A 27,238-nucleotide genomic window follows, 5' to 3' on the forward strand; every position below is an offset into this window, starting at 1 on the left:
AAAAAATGTTCGTCATTTAATGACAGACATACGTTGGCTCCAGAATTCACATGGAAATGTAAAAACACATTAGGGATATTCTTCTGGCTCTTTCTCGTAAAACTAGGATAACCCTTGAACTGAACAGCACCTTTTTCACGGAAGAGGTTCTTCTGCCAATTCCAGCTTATCACCTATTTGCGCAAGCCAATTACAAAGAAATAAAATAGCGTAACACCACTGTGCACTGTTTAAGGAATTTTTATTAAAGCAAGAATTTTATAATCCAAATTACGTTTCCTTGCTCAGTTATCAATTCTGTTATTTAAAACAGAAGTGACATTCTGAGCTATTCCACAGTAAAGAATTACAAAATTAAAGAAAGGAATGCTTTAAATTTTTGTACTTTGCTGAAAATTCTTTTTCCCAGGGTCTATAAAACATTAATTTGTTTTTATATTTTACTATTTTTTTGTGGTTTTTTTTTTTGTTGTTGTTTTTAAATCAATAAGTAATCTAGGACTAGCATTATGTTTGCTAGACCTGGCATTTGCTCGGTACATAAGGTTCAAAGTTTCCTTTCCTTTTTTTATTTATTTTCTATTTTGCAATGTTTTTTTTCCATAATGTTTAAGTTTTTCGATGTTTAGATATTTTTCTTCGGTGAAGCACGAGTTTCTTTTCGTGGTCCCTGATCAATCTGTGAATGCAGGGAAAAAAAAATTATGATCATCAGACTTGCCAAGCTAGTATTTAATGATTCCAGTTGCTAAAATAAAAGTAAACAATCCTTACATAAAGTGATAATAGCTGCTAGTTATTGCGATTCTATTCCAGTATGCAAATGTAGCGCTGTGCAAATTTAAAGTACACAGCATGCTAATGGCAAATACCAGCAACAAAAGAAGATAACCACTAAACAGCAAATTGAAAGCCCACGGCCAACTTCAGTGTGCAGCCTGTTTCTGTAAAGTCTTGTTGGAACACAGCTGCAACTATCTGTTTACATCAGGTCTACGAGCTCTTTCACATTAACACCCTAACAGAGTAACTGCAACAGACAACATGGCCCACGAGGCCTAAAATATCTCCTTTCTGGTCCTTTACAGGAAAACGTCCGTCAATCTCCGGTCTGGGCCACACAGCTACACCACCCTGTTTCTTAAAGTAAAGAAGGGCACTAGTAGAGGCCGGGGGCAACTGTCCTTGCTGCAACTCAAGAAAAGGTGTAAGCTATGAAAAGTCCTCTGCGGGTAAGTACACAGAAAGCCCAGCCCATTCAGTCAGTAATTCAAATACACACTGTCTGACAGTGTTTGAAAAAATTCAAGTCAATACCAGGCTAACAAGTAACCTAAAATCTCCTTTAGTTTCTATTTCTACATCTCTTTAAAAAGTCAGCAATAGGTGTGGATTACTGGTAAAAATAAATTTTTGCGACGTTTCAAAACCTACTCAAACTGGTAAGAGGTAAGGAAATCCGTATGAAACTCCCCAGGGAGTAATGCTCACTTTAAACAGTTGGAACACCAGTGGCACTGTTAACTGCTTTCTGGGCAGCCTCTTTCGCTTGGTGGGCTTGTAGTACGGCTACAGCTTCGTCAACCTAAAGAACAAATTGGCTCTGTGAAGGAGTCACTGGAAGAAGTTCCAATTCACAACACGTAAACGTCCAAAGGCAAACCAAACTCTTCCTCAGAGGAAAGTGGAAGGAACTGCTTTCCAGAACACATCTCAACCGTGTCCATATCCTTTGGGGTTACAATCCACCACCGTCCTGGAATCATGAACCCTCTTGCGCTTCTCATGCTCTCCTCACCAAAACTCCCCCAAAGTTGAGAAACATTGGCAAACGTGTCTTTCTTCACTAAGAAAACAGCACAGCCAAGAGAGCATGGATGCTGGACGTGAAACCAAGCTCTGCCATGGACTAGCTGTGTGAACAAAGGGCGAAATTTCCAAACTGTTTCCCCACGTACAGTAAAAATGGGGATAACGGAACCACAGGTGGTTATCAGGATTTACATTTGTAATAAAACTTAGAACTGTGCATGGCTTGTATAAAGCACTTATTATTAATGTTCAAGTTGCTATAAAAAGCCCTGGAATACACTGTATAAGAAGCTGCTAGATAAATGATGAATTTAAATTACTTTAGAACGGAGAGACTCTGGAGACTCAAGCATATGAAGAAGTTCTGAATTATCAATCTCCAACAACATGCCAGTGATTTTACCAGCAAGAGTAGGGTGCATGGCTTGAATTAGAGGAAAGAGCCGCTCACCTAGGAACAAAAACATAAATTCCTTTCATCAGAAGAATAAAGCCATCTGCCAATATTAAAACTGGGTTGAAGAACCTTACTTCTGGATACAGCAAATAAATGCTAACCCCAAACCCACCATTTTGATACTGTTATCAAACAGATCAAGCTCTACCCCCAGGCAATTAAGTTGTTAAATGTGTGCTCAGTTTTTTTTCCATTTAGTTCAAATTCCCTGTCCCAAAAATGTCATGGGATCCATGGCAAGTAATAATACCCTATTATCCTATTCATCAAAAGCAAATACTTCATTAAAAGCCTGGAAAGCTATCAAGAAGTTTGGTAGACACACCAAGTCAAACCAATCCCACCACCTTCACTGCCATTTTTAGGTGCAAAGCAGGTCTCTGAGTATCTCCCTCCTCTTTTCTAGCCAGACTTTCTGTCACTGACTAAGTGGGACAAAGGCACTTACCCAACATTTGCTTTTGCTCTTGAGGAGGGGCAGATGCCAACATGGAAGCAGTCAAAGGCTCCTGACCTTGTACATGGACAGCAGGCTAGAAAAACAGGAAAATTCCGAATTTAAAGTACAGAAGTGATGGCACATAAAAACACTGATCACCAGAAAATCCCAAAATGATGAAGACTGCATTTTAAACATGAATAGGAGAGGCTGAGTGAATCAGCAATACAGCCCAAGTATTATAACCACACAGGATACTTCCTTCTCTACCTGGAACATTCTTTTGAGCTCTGTTTCTATTACATTCAATGACAGTTGACAATTTTTGTCTCAGGGTCGAAAAAAGGGGGTGAGCCAAATCTCACAGACCAATCTTTATTTCGCCTTTTCTCCCTTAGGACCATGCCTAACAAAGCTCTCAAACCACACAAGTGGGTCAGGATAAGGGATGCTGAATGCTTGTCTAACTCCCACAGTATAGGGCAAATAAGACGTTTTTTCACACGGCCAATTAACGGGACACCAATTAACAAGACATTCTGGACACCTCAAGCTCTCATGATCCAGCTGTCCTATTTCTTTAACTGCAACCAAGGCCCGTCCTCTCGGGAAGAACTCGAAGACCCACCTGCTGCATGGTAACTTGCGGCTGTGCATTCAGATGCTGCTGCGGATTGCGGACCCCGGCGGCGTACTTATACTGTGGAACGGTGCGGACCGCAGGAGTGGCTGCAGCGGCAGCAGCTGCAGGACGTGGACCCATCGTCTGTGTTGACGTGTTAGCTAAAAAATGAACATGCGGGTCTGCACTTTGACCGTGCTTTCAAAGCGGAAATCCATTTTTACGGGAAGTGTTCCGACTTACCAACACGCTGTGTGGACATGACTCGTGGAACCTGTGAAGAAGCTGGTCTCATAGTACTAAATGGTGGTCTAGGAGCGGCTGGGCGGATAGCACCGGGCATATTTTGGAATGCTGCATTCGAAGATACAGACACACGTTAACTGGGGAAAAAACTCACCGAAAGCATTAAAAAACTCACGTTTTAGAGTTGAGGTTTGAACCAAAAGATAAAAATGACTAAATAGAACTACCATGTTTTAAAGCATAGTCTCTCACCTGCCACTTGCCCGGAGAATGAGTCCATAAAAAAATTCATTCATGGAAGAATAAGTACTTACTACTACCTGAACGTGATACACAAACCTGGTTCCAAGTGCTCCTGCGATGCAGCCCTGGTCCACAGGGCAAGGCTCAAAATGCCAGGACGCTGATCCTCGCACATTGGAACAAGGTCTTTTAAAATTACTGCCTAACCAAATGTGAAATTAAGAGTTGGATCCATTCCCAAACTTGTCATAAAGGAAAATCAAATCAGCACAGAATTTACTGCCTCCGTAAGACAGGAAGGGGGAGGCATTTTAGGATTTCGCTTAAAAAAACAAGAAACAAAAAGCGCTAGGATCCCCAAAACGAATACCCATAACCCTAAATTATAAAAAAAGTCAATATACCATTGAAACAGAACAGCTTATTTGTCTCACATTTTTAGTCCAAACAATTCACAACCATACTTAAAAGGAAAAGGCTTACGATGAGGTCTGGCACCCTGAGCAGTCCAGCGAGGACTTGGTCTGAGTTGAGCAATCTGGCTAGGAGGGTAGTACGCAGCACGGTTCTGAGTCTGCAGAAAGCAAACACACGCGTCCGGTAAAGAAGCAAGCAAGGGACGCAGCGAGCTCGACATTCTATAATAAACAGCAAGTCCTTACGCTCTAAGCGTTTTTTTTCCAAACGTAATCGTAATTCACATGCCTTTATTTAGGGCAAAGACACTAAACGTGACCAAATATGAAAACCTGCATTAGGTTTTTGTTCTCTTCTGAAACTTACCTGTGGGATAGCTGCCATGAAGTAACCTGAAGGAGGTGCTGGCTGGTAGGGGTTGATTACAGGGTTGGGCACAGCTCGGACACTTGCCATTCTCTGCATATACTGGTTAGTGAGGTGAGCCTGGCGCTCTTCTTTGCGCTGAGCTAAAGCTACATACAATGGCTTGGTGGCCACAATTCTACCATTCATTTCTGTAACTGCTTTTGTGGCTTCTTCTGGGGAGGAGAAACATACAAAACCAAACCCTTTGCTGCGACCACCCTCCATCATGACCTATTAGAAGACAAAAAGATTTAAGAAAAAGTTAATTCAAGGATAGAACAGGAGGCTAAGAAAAAAGCATTACTAACTTGTCAATTACAGCTACTGACTCAAGTAAACACTGTTAATGCTTTCATTGTTTTCTACAATGTTTCCTTAATACCTAAATATTCAGGGCAAGCTACACCCGTGGTACACCTCAGCCAAACAAAACAGGAAGTAAAGAGGTGGAGGTAGGCCAGCAAATGTGGTAGGATTTTAGATAGTCAATTAAGTATTAGACCTTAAATATTAAGGTTTAAATATCTGAGTAATACATTCAGGGCCTGCTAAATTTAACTCTAGCATCATTAACACTTGACTCAGCAATTCAAGTGGACAACATGCTTTACTATTCTTTGGGTGGGGTGGAGAAGCAGCTGAATCTTAGAAATAGCCCCAATTCACAATTGCAAATAAAAATTTCATATTCAAGACCAAAAGGGCCATAAATATTGGCTAGAAGGAAGCTTCCAAACACTGCAAAGATCATTTAAAGGAGCAACGAGGAGACGCAAAGAACTCCTCCTTAGCCCAGCAATAAACACGTTCTACAACTACATTGAGCAGCATGGGGTAGCGTAGGAACACAGTCCAAGGATCTCACACGTAAGGGGAATAAAAGCAAAACACCAAGAAACAAGCAAACAAAAAAACTGAGCTCATGGTTGCTAGAAGCAGAGAGGTGGGGGTAGAGGAAATGAAACGAAGAGGTTTTAAAAAGTATGAACTCCCAGCTATAAAATAAGTCCTGGGGATACAATTAATGTACAGCATGGGGGACTACAGTCAATAGTTCTATGTTACACATTTGAAAGTTCCTGAGAGTAGATCTCAAAAGTTCTCATCACGAGAGGAAAAAGAACTATGTATAGTGACAAATATTAACTAGATTTATTATGACCGTTTCACAACATACACAAACATCGTCATTATGTTGTGTACTTAATATATGTCAATTCTACCTAAAACAAGATCCTGAAACCTACCCATGCAATTATGGGAATTTAGTGTGTCAAGGTTAACATTTTAAAATAATGAAAAAACGGACCTTGCGTTATTCAATACATGGTACGTTGAGAGAAATAAGAATTAAGTCACAACTCTTAATTCACGTCACACTGAAAAATCAAATTGCCAGATTCTGAACATAAAATGTAAACTATAGGGAAAACAAGATGACAAAAGAACCCAAAGTCCTAAGTAAGTGAAAGACTGGAGAGAATATTTGCACTATAAAACAAAGAGCTGACATAAAATTCTCTCTAAATCAAAAGACAACCAATCTAAGTTTTTGACACTCCTCCTACATCCCAAAATACAGATGCACAGAACTTTACACACAGAGGAATCCTTGGATCACTGACATCAGAAAAAAAACACCTGGAGCAGAGGTTCTTAAAATCCCAGAATTTAGATTAAAACCACATATTACATATTGCTGTAATTCTTAATTTCTGAGTTCAAGTACATCAATCTTTACTGCTTGGGGGCTTGAAACTGGACTCCCCAGAATGAAACGTTAATGAATACATATTTCCCCGTAACAATTATAGTTTCCTAATAAATTGCTTTTAAAAAGATAGAGACTGAGAAGGCATGTGTGCAGAGGAAGGGAGAGAGAGTCCTAGGCAGGCTCCGTGCTGTCAGTGTGGAGCATGGTGAGGGGGCTCAACCCGAGCAGAAATCAAGAGTCAGGCGCTTAACCGACTGAGCCACAAAGGTCCCGGTGCCCCTAAACTGCCTTCTTTAACCAGGAAAATAACGAGTTGAACAGAGTATATAGAACTACGTGTATTAATTATGTGAGGATCAATCATGAACTATGGTCAACAAATGTAGCCTTCCCCAGGAAGCATTCAGGACTCACCACCTGCAAAAAATAAACCATCAAGGCTACATCTACTTCAAATTTGAATATATTTTTGAAGCAATGAGACAAACCTGATTTCCAGAAAAATGAAAGCCTGGTTTTTTTTTTTTGGAATAAAAAAACCCCCTATTTGACTATTCGTTTACAAAGTAAGACAAAAATTCCAGTAGGTGTATTAATGTGAAATTTATATATACATATCCACATGCATGGATTTTCCCTAAATGGTAAAAAAGTATCCCTATGCTTTACCTTTGCACTAGTGATTGTACCAAAAGGAGAAAACTCTTTGCGGAGACGTTCATCATCAATACCATCATCAAGATTTTTCACATAAAGGTTAACACCCTAAAAAAAAGAAAAGAGAACTGAAGGAAAAGAAAAAAGAAAACCACAGTGGTACTGAAGCACACTTCCTAGTATTTTACCCCATGTTTCTTCTCCCTTCCCCCCTCTCAAACCCTCCAGTTACCTGGCAGTAACTGACATGAACGTAAACTAGGTTTGCTCATCCCTGTCTTATTTTGCTTGTCAATTAAAAATGAACCTGGTATCTGGTGATCCTATCTTGCTTCATCTGTTCAAATTTGCGCTTAAGTTCCGTCTGCCGTTCCACTTTTTTCTGAGCTCGACCAACGTAAATTTGTTTTCCATTGAGCTCCTTCCCGTTCATCTCATCCACAGCCTTACAGAAATCACAAAAACTTTAATTACTAACTTGCAACGGAGAAAGAAGTTCTTTAACAATACGGAAAATGTTAGGTTATGAAAGCTAAAGGTGGATCTGTCACAAAAACTAAGTTTTGTTTGGGGAAATATCAGTTCCCAATTTATACCCTCAAAACTAATCAAATCCAAGTAACTGAAAACAATACATGTAAAATAGCCACCAGAACGCATGTAAATTTCAGCAGCAGAGCAAGGAAATGTGTCATCTCCCTTCTTACTACAAAATACGGGAAACCCACACTGTCGTTAGTTAGTATTATTTGAGTCTTACTTTCTGTGCATCTTCATGCCTTTCGAAGCTTACAAATCCAAAACCTTTGGATTTTCCACTTTCATCAGTCATTACTTTCACACTTAAGGCAGGTCCTAAAAAAAGTTTTTAGATGATTCAAAGGTATTTCACACATTTATACATTTCAAATTTCAACACACAAAAACAAAGCCATGAAAAAAATAAAAATTAAAAAAAAAAAAAAAGTCTCTTCAAAGACCTTTTATTTGTACTAAAAAGCTAAGTACTCTATTCCCTGAAACACTCATTCCTCCTTCCATTTAAGGAGGTTATGTTTTAGGCAATTGTAAATGAGAGAGATTTTATTTTGTTCAAAACAGATTTGTTTTTGTTTTTTTTTTTTTAAGCCAACAATTGGTTTTTCTCAACCCTTGGCCCACTTGACTTTCAACTGGGAGTGGAGGGAATACAGGAACCTTTGGAAAGACAGAAATCACTTGGGAGAAGGTGGCACGTTTTTGATGACACATGGCCCCCGTCCGCCCAAGTGAAAGACACTTAACTGAGGTGGGTGTTATCTCAGCCTGGGAGATGGGGCCAAAAAAAGGTTTAAAATCTCATCTGATTACAGAGAATATGGAACAGCTACGGGCACAGGTAGATTGTTTCCTTTAAGGTACCTCTGGTCCTAATGCTGTACTTCCAATCTCTGCTTTGAGAAATAGCCAAGAAAATTATTTGACAAATTTACGTATTGGTGGTCACCTCACATTAATTTGGCATAACTGGTTAATAATATCCAACTTAAGAAACAGCTTCTAATTAAAAACGACAGATGAAACATACAAAACCATTCACTAAAGAGAATTTAAAGATGCAAGACACAATTTACCTTTGTGCAAAAGGACAAGTTTTTTGCTCAAAGGAGCAGTGGGTTCAATGTGGCATGCTAGATCGGCAATAAAAAATTACATTTCCTAATTCTGTATCATTTGAGGTGCTCAAAAAAAAAAGCCACCTATTTAATAAGTTCAACAAATGATAAGGAAAAGCAAATCACCTGCAAAAGCATTCAATTTAAAGTCCATCCTCTGATCGGTCACACAACTATCTAAAGTGAGGCTGGTTACACTTCGCTGACTTAAAATTTAATGAAGTTAATTTTGAAATGCGAGGAACAAACAGTTTAAGATCCCATGGATTCAGAAGGCCATCCCAAGGAGCTATCACGGGAAAATCAGGATCTCTGGCTTTGTCTTTGAATGTCATGGTTTCAAATTGCTCAAACACGAGGCTTTTAAGACTGGCCAAATACCCTAAAGCTGGCCAGCTTTCCTGTCCCCTAACTAAGGACTGCATTCTGACCTAAGTTGGCTGTGTCGTGTGCATGCCTCTGATGAGATGGGATCTGTACGTGCATAAATCCAGCACAACTTCTTACTGTAGCATAACCTTTTAAACTCTGTTCCAATTATGCAGTCACACCTTACTGCGCTAATAACAACACTATTAACCTTTATTTATATACTACTTTGTAGTATAAGGGACTATCAGTAGTTTGATCCACATAATGACAGTTATTTTTAAGTACCATATTAAGTTTCATTTCATTTACTTTAGTATAAAGTATTAGCCAAAACTAATGTTGAGCAATTACTCAGAACTTTGAGTGTAAAAATTTAATTCAGACACATTACCAAACTTGCCAAAGAGATCCTTAAGGCGCTCATCATCCATATCTTCTCCAAAATTCTTGATGTAAACATTGGTGAACTCTTTTGCCCTAGCTCCGAGTTCTGCTTCTCGTTCTTTACGAGACTTAAATCGTCCAACAAATCTAATAAAATATGTAAGGACTATAAAATTAGGTTCTATTTTATTAAGTTCAGATTAATTAAGCCTGATGGTTGATTTTGTAATTGTTACTGATAATTTCAGAATCTCTAATAAAGAGCACACGATAAAACAAGAAGTGCCTTAAGTGAAAAAAAATGGAAGCATAAAAGAACAAACCTCTTAACTACAATAAAAAAGGAAGCATTTTTCTTCACACACACTCCTCTCCCTTCCTTCTAGCTAACCCAGGGTTAAGGAGATCATGCCTAGCAATATAAAGGAGTGGGGGGTAACACATGCACCACACCAAGGAAAAGCCCTAAAACCTTTCGTCAATGCTATTTCCAAGTGGCCCCTGCGCGTTTTTTGTAATCTCCTAAAATGGAAAATTTATACTTCTGAATTTTGTACTCTTAACACCTAACACCTTCGCAAATTTTCTTTGCAGCATGATCGACTAAATGTCTTAAAATTTTAGTTTTCCCTAAAAGTAGGGCATGTCCTTAAAGAATATTGTAATAGACACCAAAGTAAAAAGCCATCTCCCATTAATACCACCCAAATCATGACTGACTTAGTCCCTAAGTCCTTTTGTTTTAATGGACATACCTGTGACTTTGTTCCTTAACCTTCCCCACCCCACTCATTCGGCAGTGCTTCTCCATGCTATCAGTTTTACAAACACTCCCAACAGGAGCGTAATACTCCACTGCGGACATCACAACTTTCTGCTTTTGTAAATAATGCTGGAACTTAATGAGCCTTTCTGTTATTTCTTAGGATAGATTTGCAGCAATCGCAGTAGTTCAAAAAGCCTATAAGTGACCTTAAGTTTACATATACAAACGGTTTTCCAAAAGGATTACTTCACACTCAAAAGAGCAATAAATTATGTAATCTAGACCCCCACCGATGCTGGACATTCTTCTTCCCACCCAAGCATGTGGACAGACAAACTGTAAGATTTTTATCTTCTAATACTAATGATGCTAAATATTTCTCTCATTTAAAGATGTTCTTATTCAAAAATAAATAATGATGCGCTACTTCTAAGACTTAGCCTTTGTAAATTGTTCATATCGAGCAACTGCTGGTTTCTTAGACTTACATGGGTTCTTTACACCTTACAAAGTCTTTCCTTAATCATGCAGGGACACAAAATTCAAATAGGTAACACCATGTGCATCACGTGCATGATCCCTTCATGTACAGACTGACCATACCACTTGACGAGGTGACCACATTTTAAGAGTGATGCAGTTTAAGGTGTTCTAAGAACAACCAGACCCAATATGCATGCTATCACTGCAGTTTACACAGCAACATGAACTCAGATCATTTACAGTATGGCCTTACAGTTGAATTTGCCTGGATAATTAAACATAATTGACTGGCGTTGAGGATAAAAAATTTAAGATGTAATTTCTTTGGGCTCACAAAATCTGCAATTTTAACCTGCAGCAAAAATAGTCTCAGAGGTTTTATCAGTGCCATTGTATAAAAAGTTAGCAACTTTTTAAATAAACAAGTTTATTTTCAGGAATGATTAGTTATGAAGATTTCTGGTTTAATTCCACTTTACCTTTAAATGGGTGGGGGTGGGGGGTCACAAGGTTAAAAAAACAAACCAAAAAGCCCCCCAAAACCCAAACCTTTAAACTTCATCAATAAATTGTAGTAGTAAGGCCAAGTAAAGAGCCAACTTAAGCTCTGAATTTAGACCACTGGGTTTGTATCCCAGCTCATCTGTCAAACCAGCAGGTTAACACAGGCAAATTATTTCAGCCTCAGTTTCCTCAAATGTAAAATGGGTCAATGATCACCTCAGGAATTATGATTAAGTTTCTATTTGGATTCCTAGTTTTTTAACTATGCACTTATTTTGAAAAAGTTTCTTATCTCAGTATACCTATCTTCATTTTCTTTTTGGCTTGAATGCTGACCAATCACATTTATTCACCGTTATTTGTATGTTACAACAAATCAAAAAAGACAATTACAAAACCTACCAAGATGTGGTTTATTAACTTTCACTCCAGCTCTAGCTCTTTAAGAACACAAATATACTAACTTGTAAGATGAATTGAACTATTAAAAACGGATTTGAAATATGATTAACTATTTATACTTACACTTTGCGATCATTTAGAAGCATCCCATTCATTTTTTCAATAGCTCTTTCAGCTGCTTCCTGTGTCTCAAAATGTACAAATCCATAACCTTTGGAACCATTTTCATCACAAACCACCTAGGGAAAAACGGATACCAATTTTTCATTACTTGCTATTGATTTAGCATTTTTTTCCCCAGTGTTCAGAGAGAACTTGTCAGCCTCCCAGCCTGGGTTATTTGGGAAATAAAGCTACCTATGTAGTATGGTTGCTCTTTTAAGGAATAAACTACAAGAAGCTAAAACACTGTAAATGTTTACCTGTCAGTTTGGCTTACCTTACATGAAAGGATGTTACCAAAAGCAGAAAATGTATCATACAGTGCTTTATTATCAATGGATTTGTCCAAATTTTTAATGAATATGTTGCCCACTCCACTTTTGCGAAGTGATGGATCACGCTGAGACCACATGATGCGTACTGGCTTGCCCTTTATAACATCAAAATTCATGGTGTCCAAAGCACGCTCCGCTGCAGGAAAGACATGTTCAGAGTGAATATTACTTCGAAACATTTTCAGGCTACTAAAAATTATATAAATCATTGTGGGGGGGGGGGCAGTGCCTCTACTTCTTTAAACTTCAGGATGGCTGGACCTTACACCTCACCCTGGTCTAGATTTAAATTGTATAAGGCAAAAAAAAGAATTATCGGAAATTTCCCATCTCCCATGTTAATAGATGACCTATCACTAATACGGTATTTCTGAAACAATTTTTAACTGCCATAATTTAAAATCACCTTTTTGTTCCTACTCAATATAAAACCAGGATACCTCCGCATACAATCTACTTAATAAGCAATATAAAAGATATTAGGCAATTATAAATTATCCAGACTCAACAGTTTCTAGATTTTCAAGCATTTCAATGCCTTCCCTTATTGTCAAAATCAATCTTTTCATTGCTTACCACAGCCAATATTATATAAAAATTAGTCCATCAAAAAAAAAAAAAAAAAAAAATTCCTGGATGGGGGGGGGGGTAGGTGTGATTTCAGGAAATCACGGCCCAACCTCCTATTGCCATATTAAAAAAAAAAAGCTACATCCATTCAGATCCAGATTTGAATCCATCTTTCAAAAACTAATCCGATGTTGGGCATACTTAGCTCTATACTGAATACAGAATTTTTGAAATACCAGGTCTACAATATTCACAATTCACTAACACTTTGACACATAAAACCAATTCTTTCTTTAGTCACCGATTTATTTACTAATCATTTAATCCATTATTCCTAGATAGTGCTAGAATATTTCAAAATCTACCCTACGATCTCAGGGTCTTTGAAGGACTGAATTATGTCCACCTCTACCATGAAGCACTTATCGAGACTTTCCATGGAAAAATGTATTCTAAGTAAAAAAAAAAAAAAATTAGTCCTAAAGGAAAAAACATAGTCCATCTGAAGTCCTGAAACACCAGTTTCTACAAATTCCATGCCAATGTAACTGTAAAATTATTGAGAGGACAAATTTTCCGGCCACTTCTTTTTATAAATGAAAGCTCCAGTTTCTAGAAGATAGTGACAATCAGCTGTCAGCTCATTATCAATTGACCACACCTACTCAGCTCCCCTAGTTTTTTAGCTGACTTTGCTTGAGCGTCTTTCGAATGAGTCACCTCTTCCTGTTAAATTGGAAACTGGTCACTTTTGGAAGCTATTCTACAAGTTCATCAGTGTTGCAGTAAATAGGAAAAGAAAGAGAAAACCACTGGAATAACTAGAAAGACGGTAATTTGTACTGAAACCAAATAAATGGAAGATGAAAAAAATGCTATTTTCTTTTGAGCAGTTACGATACTGGTCTATGGAATAGACTGAGAATACAGGCAGTGTACTGTAACCATGGTAACCTGAAGTTCAACTTTTCAAATCACAAGAAATTCTAAAAAGTGGGTCTTTTTGTTTTAAAATTGTTAAACTGAGACCGAGTAACAGCCATTTCCAAAACTCACATTTTATGGTCTTTAGGGTTTGTTCAAGTTTTCTCTATCGACTCTAAATTGTGATTACCTGCCCCAAAGTTCTTTCCCCTAATTTTTATCTTTCATTCAGTGGCAAACCTTGTCCAGGGTTGGGAAGAATTGTTATGGAGGGGTATTTGGAGCTCCTGCTTACAGAGCCAAAGGGCAGGAAAGCTGCAGTGCAGTTTTACAACTTCTGGCTCTGGGTCACTCCATAATATGCCTACCTCAAATCTCGCTATTACCTTCACTTGGTAAACAGCTGATCGTTAAGTAACTTCAGTTCTGAGTGAATAAAATAAAAATTTAGAAGCCAACTCCCTGTAATTTGTATTACTTAACATGTATCCAAGCAGCTTGGGGAAAAAAAACAAATTGGGCCATAAAGTCAACTGAAGCTGACTTTTAGAAGTCAACTTTTAGAAGTCATACATCCAGATACGAAAGAAAATCCTGGTAACTCATCACCACGCCACATTATCTTATCGGTTTGCCAAATTGTTTTTGTGAATGGTTTAACTTCAAAATAAAAATACAAGGTTAGCCACATTTCTCTCCATGAATTTCAATCTTATTCTCATCTGTTATTTTGTGCAATTTCCCATAATGTATGGATATTCTGGACCACTTTAAAAAACAAACCTTTACTACCTGAATGCTACTAAGTATAATGGTCCAGTCCACACTACACTTGTAAGTAAACAGTTCACAGCCAAAACTGGTGAATACGTTTTAAGGAAAACCTCTCAAAAGCACAGGAAGGAAAAAACATTCTGAACAAATTACTATTATGAAACTAATTTGGATAAAACATTCAAAATGACCCACACTGCTTGAGCAGTTGATTTCAAAAAGGCCATACTCCGCAACCTCTGCTTCTACCATTCTGCTGTTCGTATTAGAGTGAGAAATGCTTGAACTCGGGGAAACCCCCAAACGCGTGTCTCATCTGGTAATTTACATCTCTAGAGCCACCGGTCACTGACAAGTGATTAAGAACGGATTCAGAAACCCAAGGACCACCACATCACCAAATTAACTTTATTCTAAGGCCCTGTGGCTCCCCCAGGCGATTGGGCCAGTAGCAGAAACAGGCCTCGGGCCTGTGAGGTTACAGGGTTCAACACGTGGTATTTTTCGAGCACCGAATCGCACTTCCTGCGGGTCCTGGGGCGCCGGCAAGAGCCCGGGTGGTGGGAGCGCCTTCACCTATTACCGGAGAAGGGGACTCGACTCCCGACGCCCCAGAATCCCGCAGCTACTGGCGGGAGCGCGGTGGAAGAACCCAATCTCACCCAACCTCCCGGCGCGTCATCACCCTAAAGTTTGAGAGCGGCTGAGGCCGAGAAAATGGTCGCAAAGGAGGAAGTGGCCAGGCGTGCGGCTGCCGGCAGCGCGGGTCCCCGCGGGCACCGGGAGCGGGGGTCCCGGCGCCCGAGCCTCTCCCCGCCGGCCGTGGGGGGCTGACATGCCCTCCCGCCCCCCTCCCCCGGGCCCGTCGGCCTAGCCAGCCCGCCGCCGCCTGCGCCTCATGGCCGCCCGCCCGCCCGCCGGGCCCGGCTCTCACCGTCCGCCGGCTGCTGGAAGTTCACATACGCGTAGCCCAAGGAGCGGCGGGTGATCATGTCCCTGCAGACCCGGATGGAGAGGATGGGCCCGGCCGGGCTGAACTTCTCGTAGAGCATCGCCTCGGTCACGTCGGGGTGTAGGTCCCCCACGTAGAGCGAGGCCATGGGGTAGCTGGGGGCGCTGGGGTTCATCTCGGCACGGCTGCCCGCAGGGCCACAGGCCGCGACCTTTCCGTGAGAGGAGGAGAGCGAGTGCTGGGGCCGGGGGCCGGAGCCGGGGGGAGGGGAGCGGGGGCAAGCGCAGAGGGACAAAAATCAACCGGAATCGAAAACTACTCAACGGCCGCAGAACGGGGTCGATCGGCTGCCGCTGGCTGCTGGCTGCTGGCTGCCGGCTGAGGAGCGAGGGTGGCGGTGTCGGGTCCAGGCAGCGGGAAGGCCTCGGTCTCTTGGTTCCTTCTTGGAGCTGCTGCGGGGCCGCGGGCGGGCGGGCGGGTCGGTCTCGGCTGCTTCACCGGGTTATTTTATAAAAGAGGAAGAAAAAAAAATAAAAGTCTCCGGCGGGGGAGACGCGGATTTTTTGTTAATTTTTTTTGGGTTTTTTAAAAGATTTTTTTAGATTTTTTTTGGGTTTTTTTAATAATAAATGTGTGTTCCGAGCCCGGAGCACACACTCCGCACTCTCAGCACTAACCGCCGGGGAGAAGGGGAAGCACCGCCTCCTGCACCCTCTACTTATACCCCCCGCCGCACTCGCCCCGCCCCCGCGCGTCTGACGCCAGGGCCCTACGCGAGCGTCAGCGCCGGAGGAGGAGGAGAAAAGGAGGCGAGGGGGAGGAGGGAAAAGAAAACAGGAGGAGGAAAGAGCAGAGAGGAAGGGAGAGGTGGCGGCGACGGCTGCTGCGGGTGTGGGGGTGGGGCTGGGGCGGAGGGGCGGGGCTTCTGCGCACGCGCCGCGGCCGAGGGGCGGGGCCTGTGCTGCGTAGGGTTCGCGGGGGAGGGGAGGGCTGGCTCGCGAGCGGCTCTCAGAGGAGTCGGGTTGGGACGGCCTCTCTTTCCACACACCCGCCCCCACCTCCACCCCGGAGAAGCGTTAACCCGTCACTGCGGCGGTGGGCGGTGCGCGGGGCTTCCGGGTTCCTAGGCGCTAACCACCCCCCACGTGCACGGCCGTCAGGGCCTTTCCCGCCGTGGCCCGCCCTGTTCCGCTCGCCCCCGCGGCGGAGGAAAGCCGGACGCAGGTGGGCCGGCGTGGCCCCTTCCAGACCCAGTTTCTGAAACGTGCGTGAAAGGAGCCGGGGCTGGCTCCCCTTTCTCCTACCCGGACCGCACTACGAGTCCCAGCGGGCAGCGCCGCCACGCGCGTCGGCCGCGGAAGCGGTGCCTGCTGGGAGCTGGAGTCCCCAACGGCCGAGGCGCTCGCTGACTCCCAACTGGCCGCGGGTCCTGGCCGCCCGCTCGGGGACCCCCAACCGTCCTGGCGCTGGATCCCGGTCGCCGCCCCGCGGTGCTTCCAGTAGAGGCGGGGGGGGGGGGGGGGGGGGGGGGGGGGGGGGAGGGGAGGGGAGGGGTCTTTGGGCTTCTCGTCCCCTGGTTTCCGAGTCCTGGACTCACCTCGGTCGCCACCGGACGCTGCCGTTAGTCAAAGTGGCTTTAATCTGGGAAAACTGTTTCGGTGTCTTTGTCCGCTTCCCTTTTTAAAGAATCGTGATCACTATTAACTTGAGTTGCTGGGTTGGAATCATTGATTCGTGCTATTTCTAGTTGAAATTTCTTTGGGGTAGAATACAGGACTCAAGAAAAATTAATGTTTTTCCGTACAGTAGGAGTCTCACATTCGTACATAGCACAGACCCTCAAGCAGGCAACATTAGGAATCGTTTCAATGCAGTATTGCAAATGTTTAAAACAATTTTATACATTAGTTTTGGACTTTAATAGAAATGCCAAATTTAATAAATTGATGGCCATAAAAAAATACCAGTTTATAGGAATGACATTAGGTCAACATTCAAATTCCCACTTTAAAGTAGTAACGTACTTTACAGTTTTTAAAGCACTTGCATAAACATCCTATCATTTGTTCCCTACAGCAATCTTGTGTGGGTGGTGGAGCACGTAGTAATAATTTTATTTTACTGTTAAGGGAACAATCTCATGTTAAATGATTGCCCAATTTATTCTTTAATTCAATAAACTCTAATGCATGCCAGATACATTGCCAGGTGTGGACTGGGTGCTTTATTTTCATTCAATTAAAATTTAAACCAGCAGAATCCCGCATGAGTGGTATTTTGCCCCTATCTTGGTAGGAAGAAGATAATATGTTTGAAAAACACGCTGCCTCATGTGCCTTATTAGGCAAAAGAGCAAAACTTTGGATTGTGCATTAGGGAGACACGTCTATTACCATTCAATCTATTAGAACTCTGGTTAAATCAATCCATCAATATATTTATTGAACGCCTACTGAGTGGAGAGTACTGTATCTGTAAATAAGGAAGATACATGACAGATAAAGACAAATTCCTGTCCTCAAGAAGCTTATGAAGAGCTCTTCAGTAATTGTAAATATCAGTGTTAAAATCAGTACAATAAACATCCAATCCCAGCATTTTGTCTGCCTGTGACAATTTTCTATTAGATTCTAAATTTGTTTTTCTTAAATGAGAGTGGAAATTCCATTATTGTACTTTGAAAGAAAACATAACTTCATTTTAATATTTCTATTAAATTACTAAAACAGATAATAGAAAACAGGGATAAAAGAAGAGTTGTCCTCAATAAAGGAGGGTGAAGGGAGGTCACCTCCAAAAACTTGGAAATTGGTCTACAGCAAGAATTAAACCTACCCAAAACCATATACAATTATTCAGATTATCTGGGGGCTTTTACATATATTTCTGGTAAAGGAAGATGAGGGTACAGCTTGGTGGACCTCGACTAAAAGATGATTGTAAATAACAAGGATGAAAAAAAAGGTCTCCTTAGAGTCTAGAAAATTTTTTCAGAGAGCAAGAGTTTGACAAGGGTGAAGTTTGTACTTCAGTCATTGGAAAGAGCTCACGCTCAGGTTTCACTAGAACCTGGATTAAATCTCACAAGATGGGCCCTTGGGTGGCTAAATTGGTTAAGTGGGTGAGCGTCCGACTCTTGATTTTGGCTCAGGTCATGATCTTGTGGTTTGTGAGAGTGAGCCCCATCATGGGCTCTGCACTGATAGCATGGAACCTGCTTGGGATCCTCTCTCCCCCTTCACCCTGCTCCTCCCTCTCTGCTCCTCGCCTGCGCTCTCTCTTAAAATAAATAACTCCCAAAAGACTTCTCTGTTACAAAGCCATTTTGAATAAGCAACTTATTAATTGATAAGTCCAATTAACAGTTGAGCCTCCAGGGCACCTTGACACAGGAAATGGATGCCCTACATGGTAGACGAAAGTATTGTAATCACTGGAAAAATATATCAACTCTTTGTGGATTAATAAGCACTTTGGGAAGGAAGCTGGTCAATCAGGACTTCTGTGCAACTGTCGTTCGTGACAACCAGTGGATGTCGTCCTATTTTAGGGAGGTAGAGTTGAGTGTTTGCAAGGGAGATTACAAGCAAAGTCCACCCCTGAGGGGAGGGAACCACTAGAATCGAGAGAGGGAGTCAGATCCTATTTCAAGAGGAAACAGGAGTGGGATCTGGAATTGGAACCAAGAACCTGTTCCATTGATCCACCGATCGCCTATTTCTCTTTATTTCCAACGAGCTCCTCTCTCTCAGATTAGAAACCCGTCTTTCTGATCAAAAACTCAAACTAGGGGCACCTGGGTGGCTCAGTTGGTGAGCATCCAACTTCGGCTCAGGTCATGATCTCGGGGTCTGTGAGTTCCAGCCCCCCGCGTCAGGCTCTGTGCTGACAGCTCTGAGCCTGGAGCCTGCTTCACATTCTGTGTCTCCCTCTCTCTCTGCCCCTCCCCCACTCATGCTCCATCTCTCTCTCTCTCTCTCTCTCTCTCTCTCTCTCAAAAATAAACATTAAAAAATTTTTTTGATCAAACTTTCCCTTAATGACATATTCCTCTCTAAGACGCCAAGCTTCTTATTTCCACGTCTTGTTTCTCCTTAATTCCTCAACCAACTAGGATATGTCTCTCACCTCCATGTCCACACTCACTCAATCTGCCCTGCCAATGATCCCTCCTCTCTTTGACAAATCCAGTGGATTCTCTTGAGGTCCATTTGCTCGACATTTGTAGGATCTGACCCTGTTTTGCTCCTTCTCTTTTTTGAAACCTACTCTCTTGGCTTCTGAGCTACAACTCTCCTGGTTCTGTCCAGCTCTCAGACTATCCCTCATCTCATCACCCTTCCCTGACCACGAGATTGGGCTGGGTACCCTTCCTTTGGGCTTCAGCCTGACCACCTCTCTGCCACTACATTTACCCTGTTATATTAAGAGAGTCTATTTATGAGCTATCTCCCCAGATAGTGGTAAACTCCAAAATAAGTTGTAAGGTCTAAAAGACAGCCGATGTCCTATTTATCTATATTCCTACCGGGGAGCATGAAGCCAGGCACGTTGGAGGTGACTTTTTTTTTTGTATCCTAACTTCAGGGACCAGGCCAGATGGGCTTGTGGACGGAGCACATAGGGGTGAATAGGGAGATCTCAACCTGAAGTCCACATGGGATGGGCACCTAGGGCTTGTTCAACTCCAGATCTTTTGGCCTGCTGTACCACTTTCAAACTCCGTAGGCTGCTGAAGGGAGTATTTCCTAACATACTGGCTGAGCTTAAAGGTAGTAGACTTTGAGTATCCAGAGTCAAGCGAGCAGGGACAATGACTGCTGGGGGAAAGAACTTTCTGGACCTCCAAAGCTGAGGACATTATACAGTATGACTGACTTTTCACAGTACGATCACTTCTGTTAGAGGAAGTCAAGGCTACGAATAAAAGGCAGAAAACAGAATATTTGTCAATTCCCTTCGACTTTTTGATTCACTCCTCTTTTTTCTCTCCCATCATTTCTTTTTGGTCTTAAAAAAATGTGCTATGTTTATCTGGCTTGCCTGTGTATATCTAATTTTAGATTGCAAGCTGTGGGGCAGAATAATGTCTTTATATGTGCAGCATCTCACTGTGGATGCCTGAGAATGTCTAATGACATCAACATCATTCAATTAACCTATAAAAATAAAATAAAATGTAAAGTACTCCAGAGAACTTGTTCACTGGAACTTCACCAGAGATTTATAAATGATTTTCAGCAATATCCAGATATATTCAGAATATATCTAGAATAATTTATAGTATTTCATGTAATGTATGACAAATAAAAGTTGACTGACCTTATAAGACTTTTAGGTATTACCGTGAGATTTCGTTGAGATGAATAATAAAGAAATATAGCAGCCCTCTCCCACCTGAAGAGAGAAACTTTCTGTAGATCCTTGAAATAGAACAATATCAAATAATGTCCATAACAATACCCAAGTATAGAATGTTTAAGAAGATTAGCTATCTGCTTCCTTGGTTTGCTCGGTTGGTGAGGAACACCACACCTACTCAAATTTGTAAATGGTCACGCCCATGGTCAGAATTCCTACGACCAGGGTCCTGTTCAGATTTTGTCTTTTCTTCCACACGCATGACATATTTTCCTCACATCAAGAACAAAGAAAAAGACTCATAAAAGCCTTTGAAACGGTCTCTAACATTGTGTGTCCGATGATGTAACATGACATGACATTTGTTGTGAGGAAATGGCTGCCAAGAAAGGAGATCCCGAAACAGGATCCTAAGGGTCATAAACACAGGCTCATAAACACAAACAATATTGGGAGAGAAAAACAATTAATGGCTTTGTTGTAGAAAAGAATAAGAAACGCAGAGAAGCCTCAGAATATTTAGGTTTCCTTACAAAGTGCTCTTCAACGGCATTGCCATCTGTGTTAGGCCAGTGTTCTTGTTACAGCGCTGACAACAGGCTTAGTGCTGCAACAGCAAAGCCACTACCTACCCGGCAGGATTATGATGAGACCTGAGTAAGATATTATTTATACGTCTAAATTACATAATGTATAGGGCTGCCATTTTTGAGCAACTCCTATTTCTATAAATATAACTTTTCAAAGTGTTTACTTGTTTTGAGATAGAGAGAGAGAGGGAGGGAGAAATCACGAGTGGGGGAGGAGTAGAGAGCGAGGGACATCAGGCTCCATGCTGACAGCGTGGCCCATTGTAGGGCTTGATCTCACAACCCAGAGATTGTGACCTGAGCCGAAATCAAGAGTCTGATACTTAACTGACTGAGCCACCCAGGCACTCCTGCAAGTATAGCTATTCAACAGAGACAGACACACGTAGACCTACAAAAGCTCCAACGGTCACTGTCCTAAACTAATGTAGAGAACAGCAAAATGCAACGGCTACATTGAGACCATGATAAGTATTAGACGAGCAACCAAAAACTCCTAAGTCAATTGCCTCTCGAGGTTGTGGATTGAGTGGGGAGGGTCAATGTGAGAACTTTGAATGGCTTACACTCTAGGACAATGGTTCCTAAGGTCCAAATAGCCTAATTGCATAAGTTCAAGTATAAACTATGAGACAAATACATTTCAGGAAAATAGAAGAAATTATGTTAATACTAAGCACTAATATTTATTGAGCATTTACATGCCCCCTCACAGTAACCCTATCAGGTATGAAGCTGCAATACTGCCAATGAGGAAATCAAGGCTTAAAGAACAAGTTTGATTCAAACACAGGCAGTGGGATTTAAGAAGGCCAGCACAGGGGCGCCTGGGTGGCTCAGTCAGTTAAGCGTCCGACTTTGGCTCAGGTCATGATCTCATGGTCTGTGAGTTCGAGCCCTGTGTCGGGCTCTGTGCTGACAGCTCGGAGCCTGGAGCCTGCTTCGGATTCTGTGTCTCCCTCTCTCTCTGCCCCTCCCTTGCTCATGCTCTGCCTCTCTCTGTCTCAAAAATAAATAAAAACATTAAAAAAAAAAAAATAAGAAGGCCAGCACTTGGGATAATGAGAGGAAGGGGCACTATAAGGTGGAGGAAATAACATCAGGAACGTCATGAGGTGGAATAAGCCAGACGTGTTTAGGCCCTGACAAAATCCCATGGTTGAAATATGGCAGACACAATGGGGTAAAGGCAAGTGAAAGCGTGAGAGAGGGGAGCAAGCCCAAGGAAGAAAACACGGGGGCTTACATGAAAAGGGAGCACAGGATCCAATCTTGCGGCCTCTGGTTTATGAGAAGGCAATCCTGGTGGTGGAGTAAAGACATTAAATTTGAAAGAGGAGAGACAGGGGCGCCTGGGTGGTTCAGTTGGTTAAGCATCTGACTTCGGCTCAGGTCATGATCTCATGGTTTGTGGGTTCGAGCCCTGTGTCGGGCTCTGTGCTGACAGCTTGGAGCCTTAATTCTGTGTCTCCTTCTCTCTCTCTGCCCCTCCCCACTTGTGCTCTCTCAAAAATAACTAAATGTAAAAAAAAAAAAAAAAAAAAAAATTAAAAAAAAAAAAAGAAAGAAGAGAGACAAAGGAAGATCAATTAAGATATTCTTGGAAGTGTTCTGGATTAATCTTCCTGGAAGTGAAGTCAAAGAAAACACATTCTTACTGTCTAACAAAAAGAAGCTCTAACAAAAAGAAGCACACCAGTTAATTCAGGAAGACAAATTTTTTACTGTAGCAAACCTGAAAAAAAGCTTTATTGTATGACTCTTTATATAAAAGCCATCAAATTATAGAATTCATGCATTCATTCCTTCATCCGCTACAAACCAAATATTCATTTAGGCCTATAGCAGGTATTATTTAAAGTACTGCATATAACATATTAAAACTAGTAAAGTCTCTGCCCTCACAGAGCTTACTTTCTAGAAAATTGGGCAACTGTCTTAGTGACTTTACAAAACTGCAGGAACAATTTTCATGTGGATGTTTTTCTTTTGTCAAGTCTTAATAATGGCTAATTACAATCCGGCAAAGTTATTTCTGTCGAGAGCCAAATTTGACATAAAGCTTACCAAATCTCTAGAAACTGAGGATCAGGTAGCCTTGAGGCAACATATTTCTTATATCAATAGGCTTTTTAAGAAGGTAGATTGAAGTCACTTTCAAACTGAGGTCTCTGGTCAGTGACTAAAGGACAAGTACTCTGGATTGGTGATTAAAAAGGTATATATAGGGGCGCCTGGGTGGCTCAGTCGGTTAAGCGTCCGACTTCAGCTCAGGTTACGATCCCGCGGTCCGTGAGTTCGAGCCCCACGTCAGGCTCTGGGCTGATGGCTCAGAGCCTGGAGCCTGCTTCGGATTCTGTGTCTCCCTCTCTCTCTGCCCCTCCCCCATTCATGCTCTGTCTCTCTCTGTCCCCAAAATAAATAAACATTAAAAAAAATTAAAAAGGTATATATATATTTACATATATGAACTTTACTCATTCAGTATATATTTACTGAGTGATATGTTAAGAACCTTGAAACACTGCAGGTATAGAAATGGGCAAGAAAAGAGGCTCCTGGGTGGCTCAGTCGGTTCAGTGTCCGACTCCTGACCTCAGCTCAGATCTTAATCTCAGCTCAGGTCTTGATCTTGGGGTCATGAATTCAAGCCCCGCATTGGGCTCTACTTTGGGCAAGGAGTCTACTGAAAGAAAGAAGAAAGAAAGAAAGAAAGAAAGAAAGAAAGAAAGAAAGAAAGAAAGGTGGGAGGGAAGGAAGGAAGAAGAAAGAAAGAGAAATGTGCAAGACAATCTCTACGTTAAAGAATATGTGATGACTTTAATATCATTGACTTCATCTGTGTGTGTGGATATATTTTTAACCTTAGTGAATGGATTGTGAGTTTCTCTAGAAAACTTGACTATTTGAACTTTCTTAGAGATTTATAAATAACTTCAAGGTACTGTTCTCTAGGATATACCTAGAATAACTTATATCTCATTATATAAGACAAATCAGAGTTCATGAGGCCTTTAAGTCTAATATTAAGAGGCCTATTTGTTGTGACTAATGAGAGACCAAAGCAACCTCCAATTGAACAAGTATACTTTCTGGAGACCTCTATAATTGTCAAGTATTACATGAAAGATGCAGATAGTCTAATGGGATGACAGACATGATTGCCAACAATTATAATGCAACACAATACATGGTATATAGTCGTAGGCTGAGCATAGGGTATTCTGGATACACAGGCAGGTGCATTGAATTCAACTTTGGGTGCTTGGGGCTAGAGGTGAAAGGAGCAATCAGGCTGGGTTTCCCTAATTTAATATCAGCCACCATTTATCAAGCCCATTTACTCAACACACGGCTCACAGGAAGAACAAAGTGAAGCCCAGAGGACACAGCTAAACCCAGGTCCAGGCCTACAAGAGATGCACTTGGTGATGGTGACAGTTTCTCGGGGTTAGGCCCTGATAGAGAGCCCTGTGGCAGCTCTCCCGAGTCATAAGTCACCTACCTGTCAGATTAAATGAAGAAACTCAACTCTGGTTTTGTATTGGTAATTATGAGGCATATAGGTTATTAGGTTATTATTAATTATTAGGCATATCCTATAACTGTGGTTCACTGGTTTATTTTGCTTCTTCTTTAAGGATATCAATCAGGTATGAACTTCTTTCTAGAAGAAAATATACTTGAGCTAAATGATGATGGATAACTGCTCATGTCCTTACAAGTGTACTTTGAATGATTGTAGTTAAAGAATCATGAGTGTAGTCACCTGTCCAATGTGTCTCTGGCTGGGAAACCTGTAGTTGTAGGGTCTGGATTTTAAGCCTTTTTTAAAAATCTAACTTTATTTTAGAGAGAGAGTGAGAGAGCAAGTAGGGGAGAGGGCCAGAGGGAGAGAGAGAGAGAGAGAGAGAGAGAGGGAGAAACTCAAGTAGGCTCCATGCTCAGTGCTTAGCACAACACAGGGCTTGATCCCACGAACCTGGGATCATGACCTGAGCAGAAATCAAGAGTCTGACGCTCAACGGACAGAGCCACCCAATCACCCCATGCCTACTTTTATTTATCTTTTTTTATTTACATTTACTTATTTTTGAGAGGCAGAATGAGATAGAACATGAGTGGAGGAGGGGCAGAGAGAGGAGACACAGAATCTGAAGCAGGCTCCAGGCTCCGAGCAGGCATTCAGCATAGAGCCCGATGCAGGGCTCGAACCCATGAACCGTGCGTGAGATCATGACCTGAGCCGAACTCAGACACTCAATGGACTGAGCCACCCAGGTGCCCCACCCCAAGCCTACTTTTAATCAGTTAGAATTACTTTAGGTTTACCAGGTGATACCGTTTCCTTTTCACTAATAGTTTTGCAACACTGTCCATTCCTTTCCATACAAAAACTAATTTTTAAAAGATCAGATGAAAATAGCCCATCTGCCATTTAACTGTTGATAAACTCATTTGCATTTCAAAGCAAAATCCTCAGGAAGAAAACTTAAGAAGCTGGAAGCCACTCTATCCCAGAACTCAGAAGGGTCAGTTGTCTGCCTGTCTGTGGATGAAGACAAGAGGACAGAACCAAAAATTCCTACGTATCATCTGAGCATGCAGCATGAAGTCTCACTGAGTGGCAAAGTAATTGATCTGGATAGCTTTAGTGAGATGCATTCGAAGAGAAAAGCAGAGAAACAATTGAATGTTGTGTGGTAGTTTCACTGTTAGTGCTAATATTTATATTACTATTCGATCCTTTTATCATCAGGCAAAAGAAATGACTGATGATGCTAACTTTGTCAAGAATCCAACATTCTTATTTACAGTGATAATTCTTCATTGAATTGTAAAAAAGGGAAATATAATTTGAATGAAGATTTTAAAAAATTGAAATAGGCATATTGGAATGTGAGAACTAAGTTGGAAATATTAATATAAACTAATAACATATCATAAAATAGGTCTTTTCCAGCTCTGTTCAGTGGAATGGTCAAGGAATAATATTACTCCCCCACATGAGCCTGAGGATATACACTTCTCATACCTACAGTTTTGGGTCTAATATTATTTTTCAATCGAAGGAAACACAATATGTCTCAGAAAAACGGCTGATTCGTGTCTGGGCCTGGGAAGATATAGGTAAGTCTTGGAATATTTTATTGGGGCGGAAAGCGGTATCTGTGCTTTAAAAAAAGCAATGGTGCCCCACAGAAGAACACAGAGGCCGATTTAAAGGACCACTCGCCGGCTTTATTCTGTCCATTTGAGTATAAAAAGCAAAATGATAACGGTGGTTAGTTCAAATGTGTTAATTTGTGAAAAGCTGGGTTCATTAATGACAGCACAAATGATAAAGGTTGACAAATTGTACTAAAGAAGTTGAGCATAATTGAATCTCATTACTCAGCCTTACCGTGTTAGCACTATTGACTCATTTATTGAATCAGTGCAGAATATCGAATTCAGTAAGTTATCAACTCTGTTAGTTTTACTTAATCTAACCTGCTTACTTAATCTAGTCTGCTATACTAGTGCAGACTGATTTTTTGCAATGACAAAATTATATACCGACCTGCCTTAGAAATCTAATGCTGGGACTTCCGGCTGCACCTCTAAATGTTGTTCTAGTGAGTCATCTTGGAGAAACCAGTGTTGGAATATATTTGTATTATTGTACTCCTGAGTCTCTTTGTATTGATCAGCTAAGTTTTAAGAGCTAGTTCATAGCCCTGGTGGTATTTTGCATAACTCTACAGCAGTCTGGCTGATAGAACTTTCCATGATGTGAAAACGTTTTATGTCTGTGCTATCCAAATGACAGCCATTAGTCACCTGCAGCGAATGTCTACTGAGCACTCGAATTGTGGCTAGTGTAACCAAGGAACTGAATGTGCAAGTTGATTTTATTTAAATTAATATAAATTTAAAATTAAATAGGCCCGTGACTACTGCACTAGACAGCATAGGTCTAGATTTTAAATTTCCTCGTAGTTATCAT

General features: G+C 41.4%; 1 protein-coding gene across 4 annotated transcripts; it reads right to left on the bottom strand.

Annotated features, from left to right (window-relative positions):
- Window positions 1–224: 224 nt before the first annotated feature.
- On the bottom strand, window positions 225–16,145 carry PABPC1 (poly(A) binding protein cytoplasmic 1). Of its 4 annotated transcripts, none has more exons than XM_042923388.1 (16): window positions 15,623–16,144; window positions 15,281–15,509; window positions 12,021–12,214; window positions 11,705–11,820; window positions 9,434–9,573; window positions 7,776–7,870; window positions 7,323–7,460; window positions 7,028–7,123; window positions 4,603–4,875; window positions 4,303–4,393; window positions 3,574–3,684; window positions 3,337–3,491; window positions 2,718–2,802; window positions 2,133–2,263; window positions 1,492–1,585; window positions 225–679 (listed from the first exon to the last, which is right to left on the bottom strand). In XM_042923388.1, the coding sequence occupies exons 2-15, from the start codon at window positions 15,471–15,473 to the stop codon at window positions 1,493–1,495; spliced, it is 1,911 nt and encodes a 636-aa protein (XP_042779322.1). In that variant the 5' UTR covers window positions 15,474–15,509; window positions 15,623–16,144; the 3' UTR covers window positions 225–679; window position 1,492. The 4 variants fall into 4 exon arrangements, with proteins under 4 accessions (XP_042779322.1, XP_042779323.1, XP_042779324.1 ...); XM_042923389.1 differs by having other exon boundaries at window positions 15,618–16,144; XM_042923390.1 differs by having other exon boundaries at window positions 9,443–9,573; window positions 15,281–16,145.
- Between the last annotated feature and the right edge of the window lie 11,093 nt (window positions 16,146–27,238).

The sequence above is a fragment of the Panthera leo genome, chromosome F2 (genome assembly GCF_018350215.1).
Source record: "Panthera leo isolate Ple1 chromosome F2, P.leo_Ple1_pat1.1, whole genome shotgun sequence".
Lineage (NCBI taxonomy): Eukaryota > Metazoa > Chordata > Mammalia > Carnivora > Felidae > Panthera > Panthera leo.

Bases quoted from the DNA above. Each gene is read 5' to 3' on its own strand.
- PABPC1 (XM_042923388.1), bottom strand. From the start codon at position 15,473: ATGAACCCCAGCGCCCCCAGCTACCCCATGGCCTCGCTCTACGTGGGG. The intron at 2,803-3,336 runs GTGGGTCTTCGA...CTGTTTTTCTAG, and splicing joins CGCAAGTTACCATGCAGCAG to CCTGCTGTCCATGTACAAGG. The intron at 2,264-2,717 runs GTAAGTGCCTTT...TTTTGTTCCTAG, and splicing joins AGAGCAAAAGCAAATGTTGG to GTGAGCGGCTCTTTCCTCTA.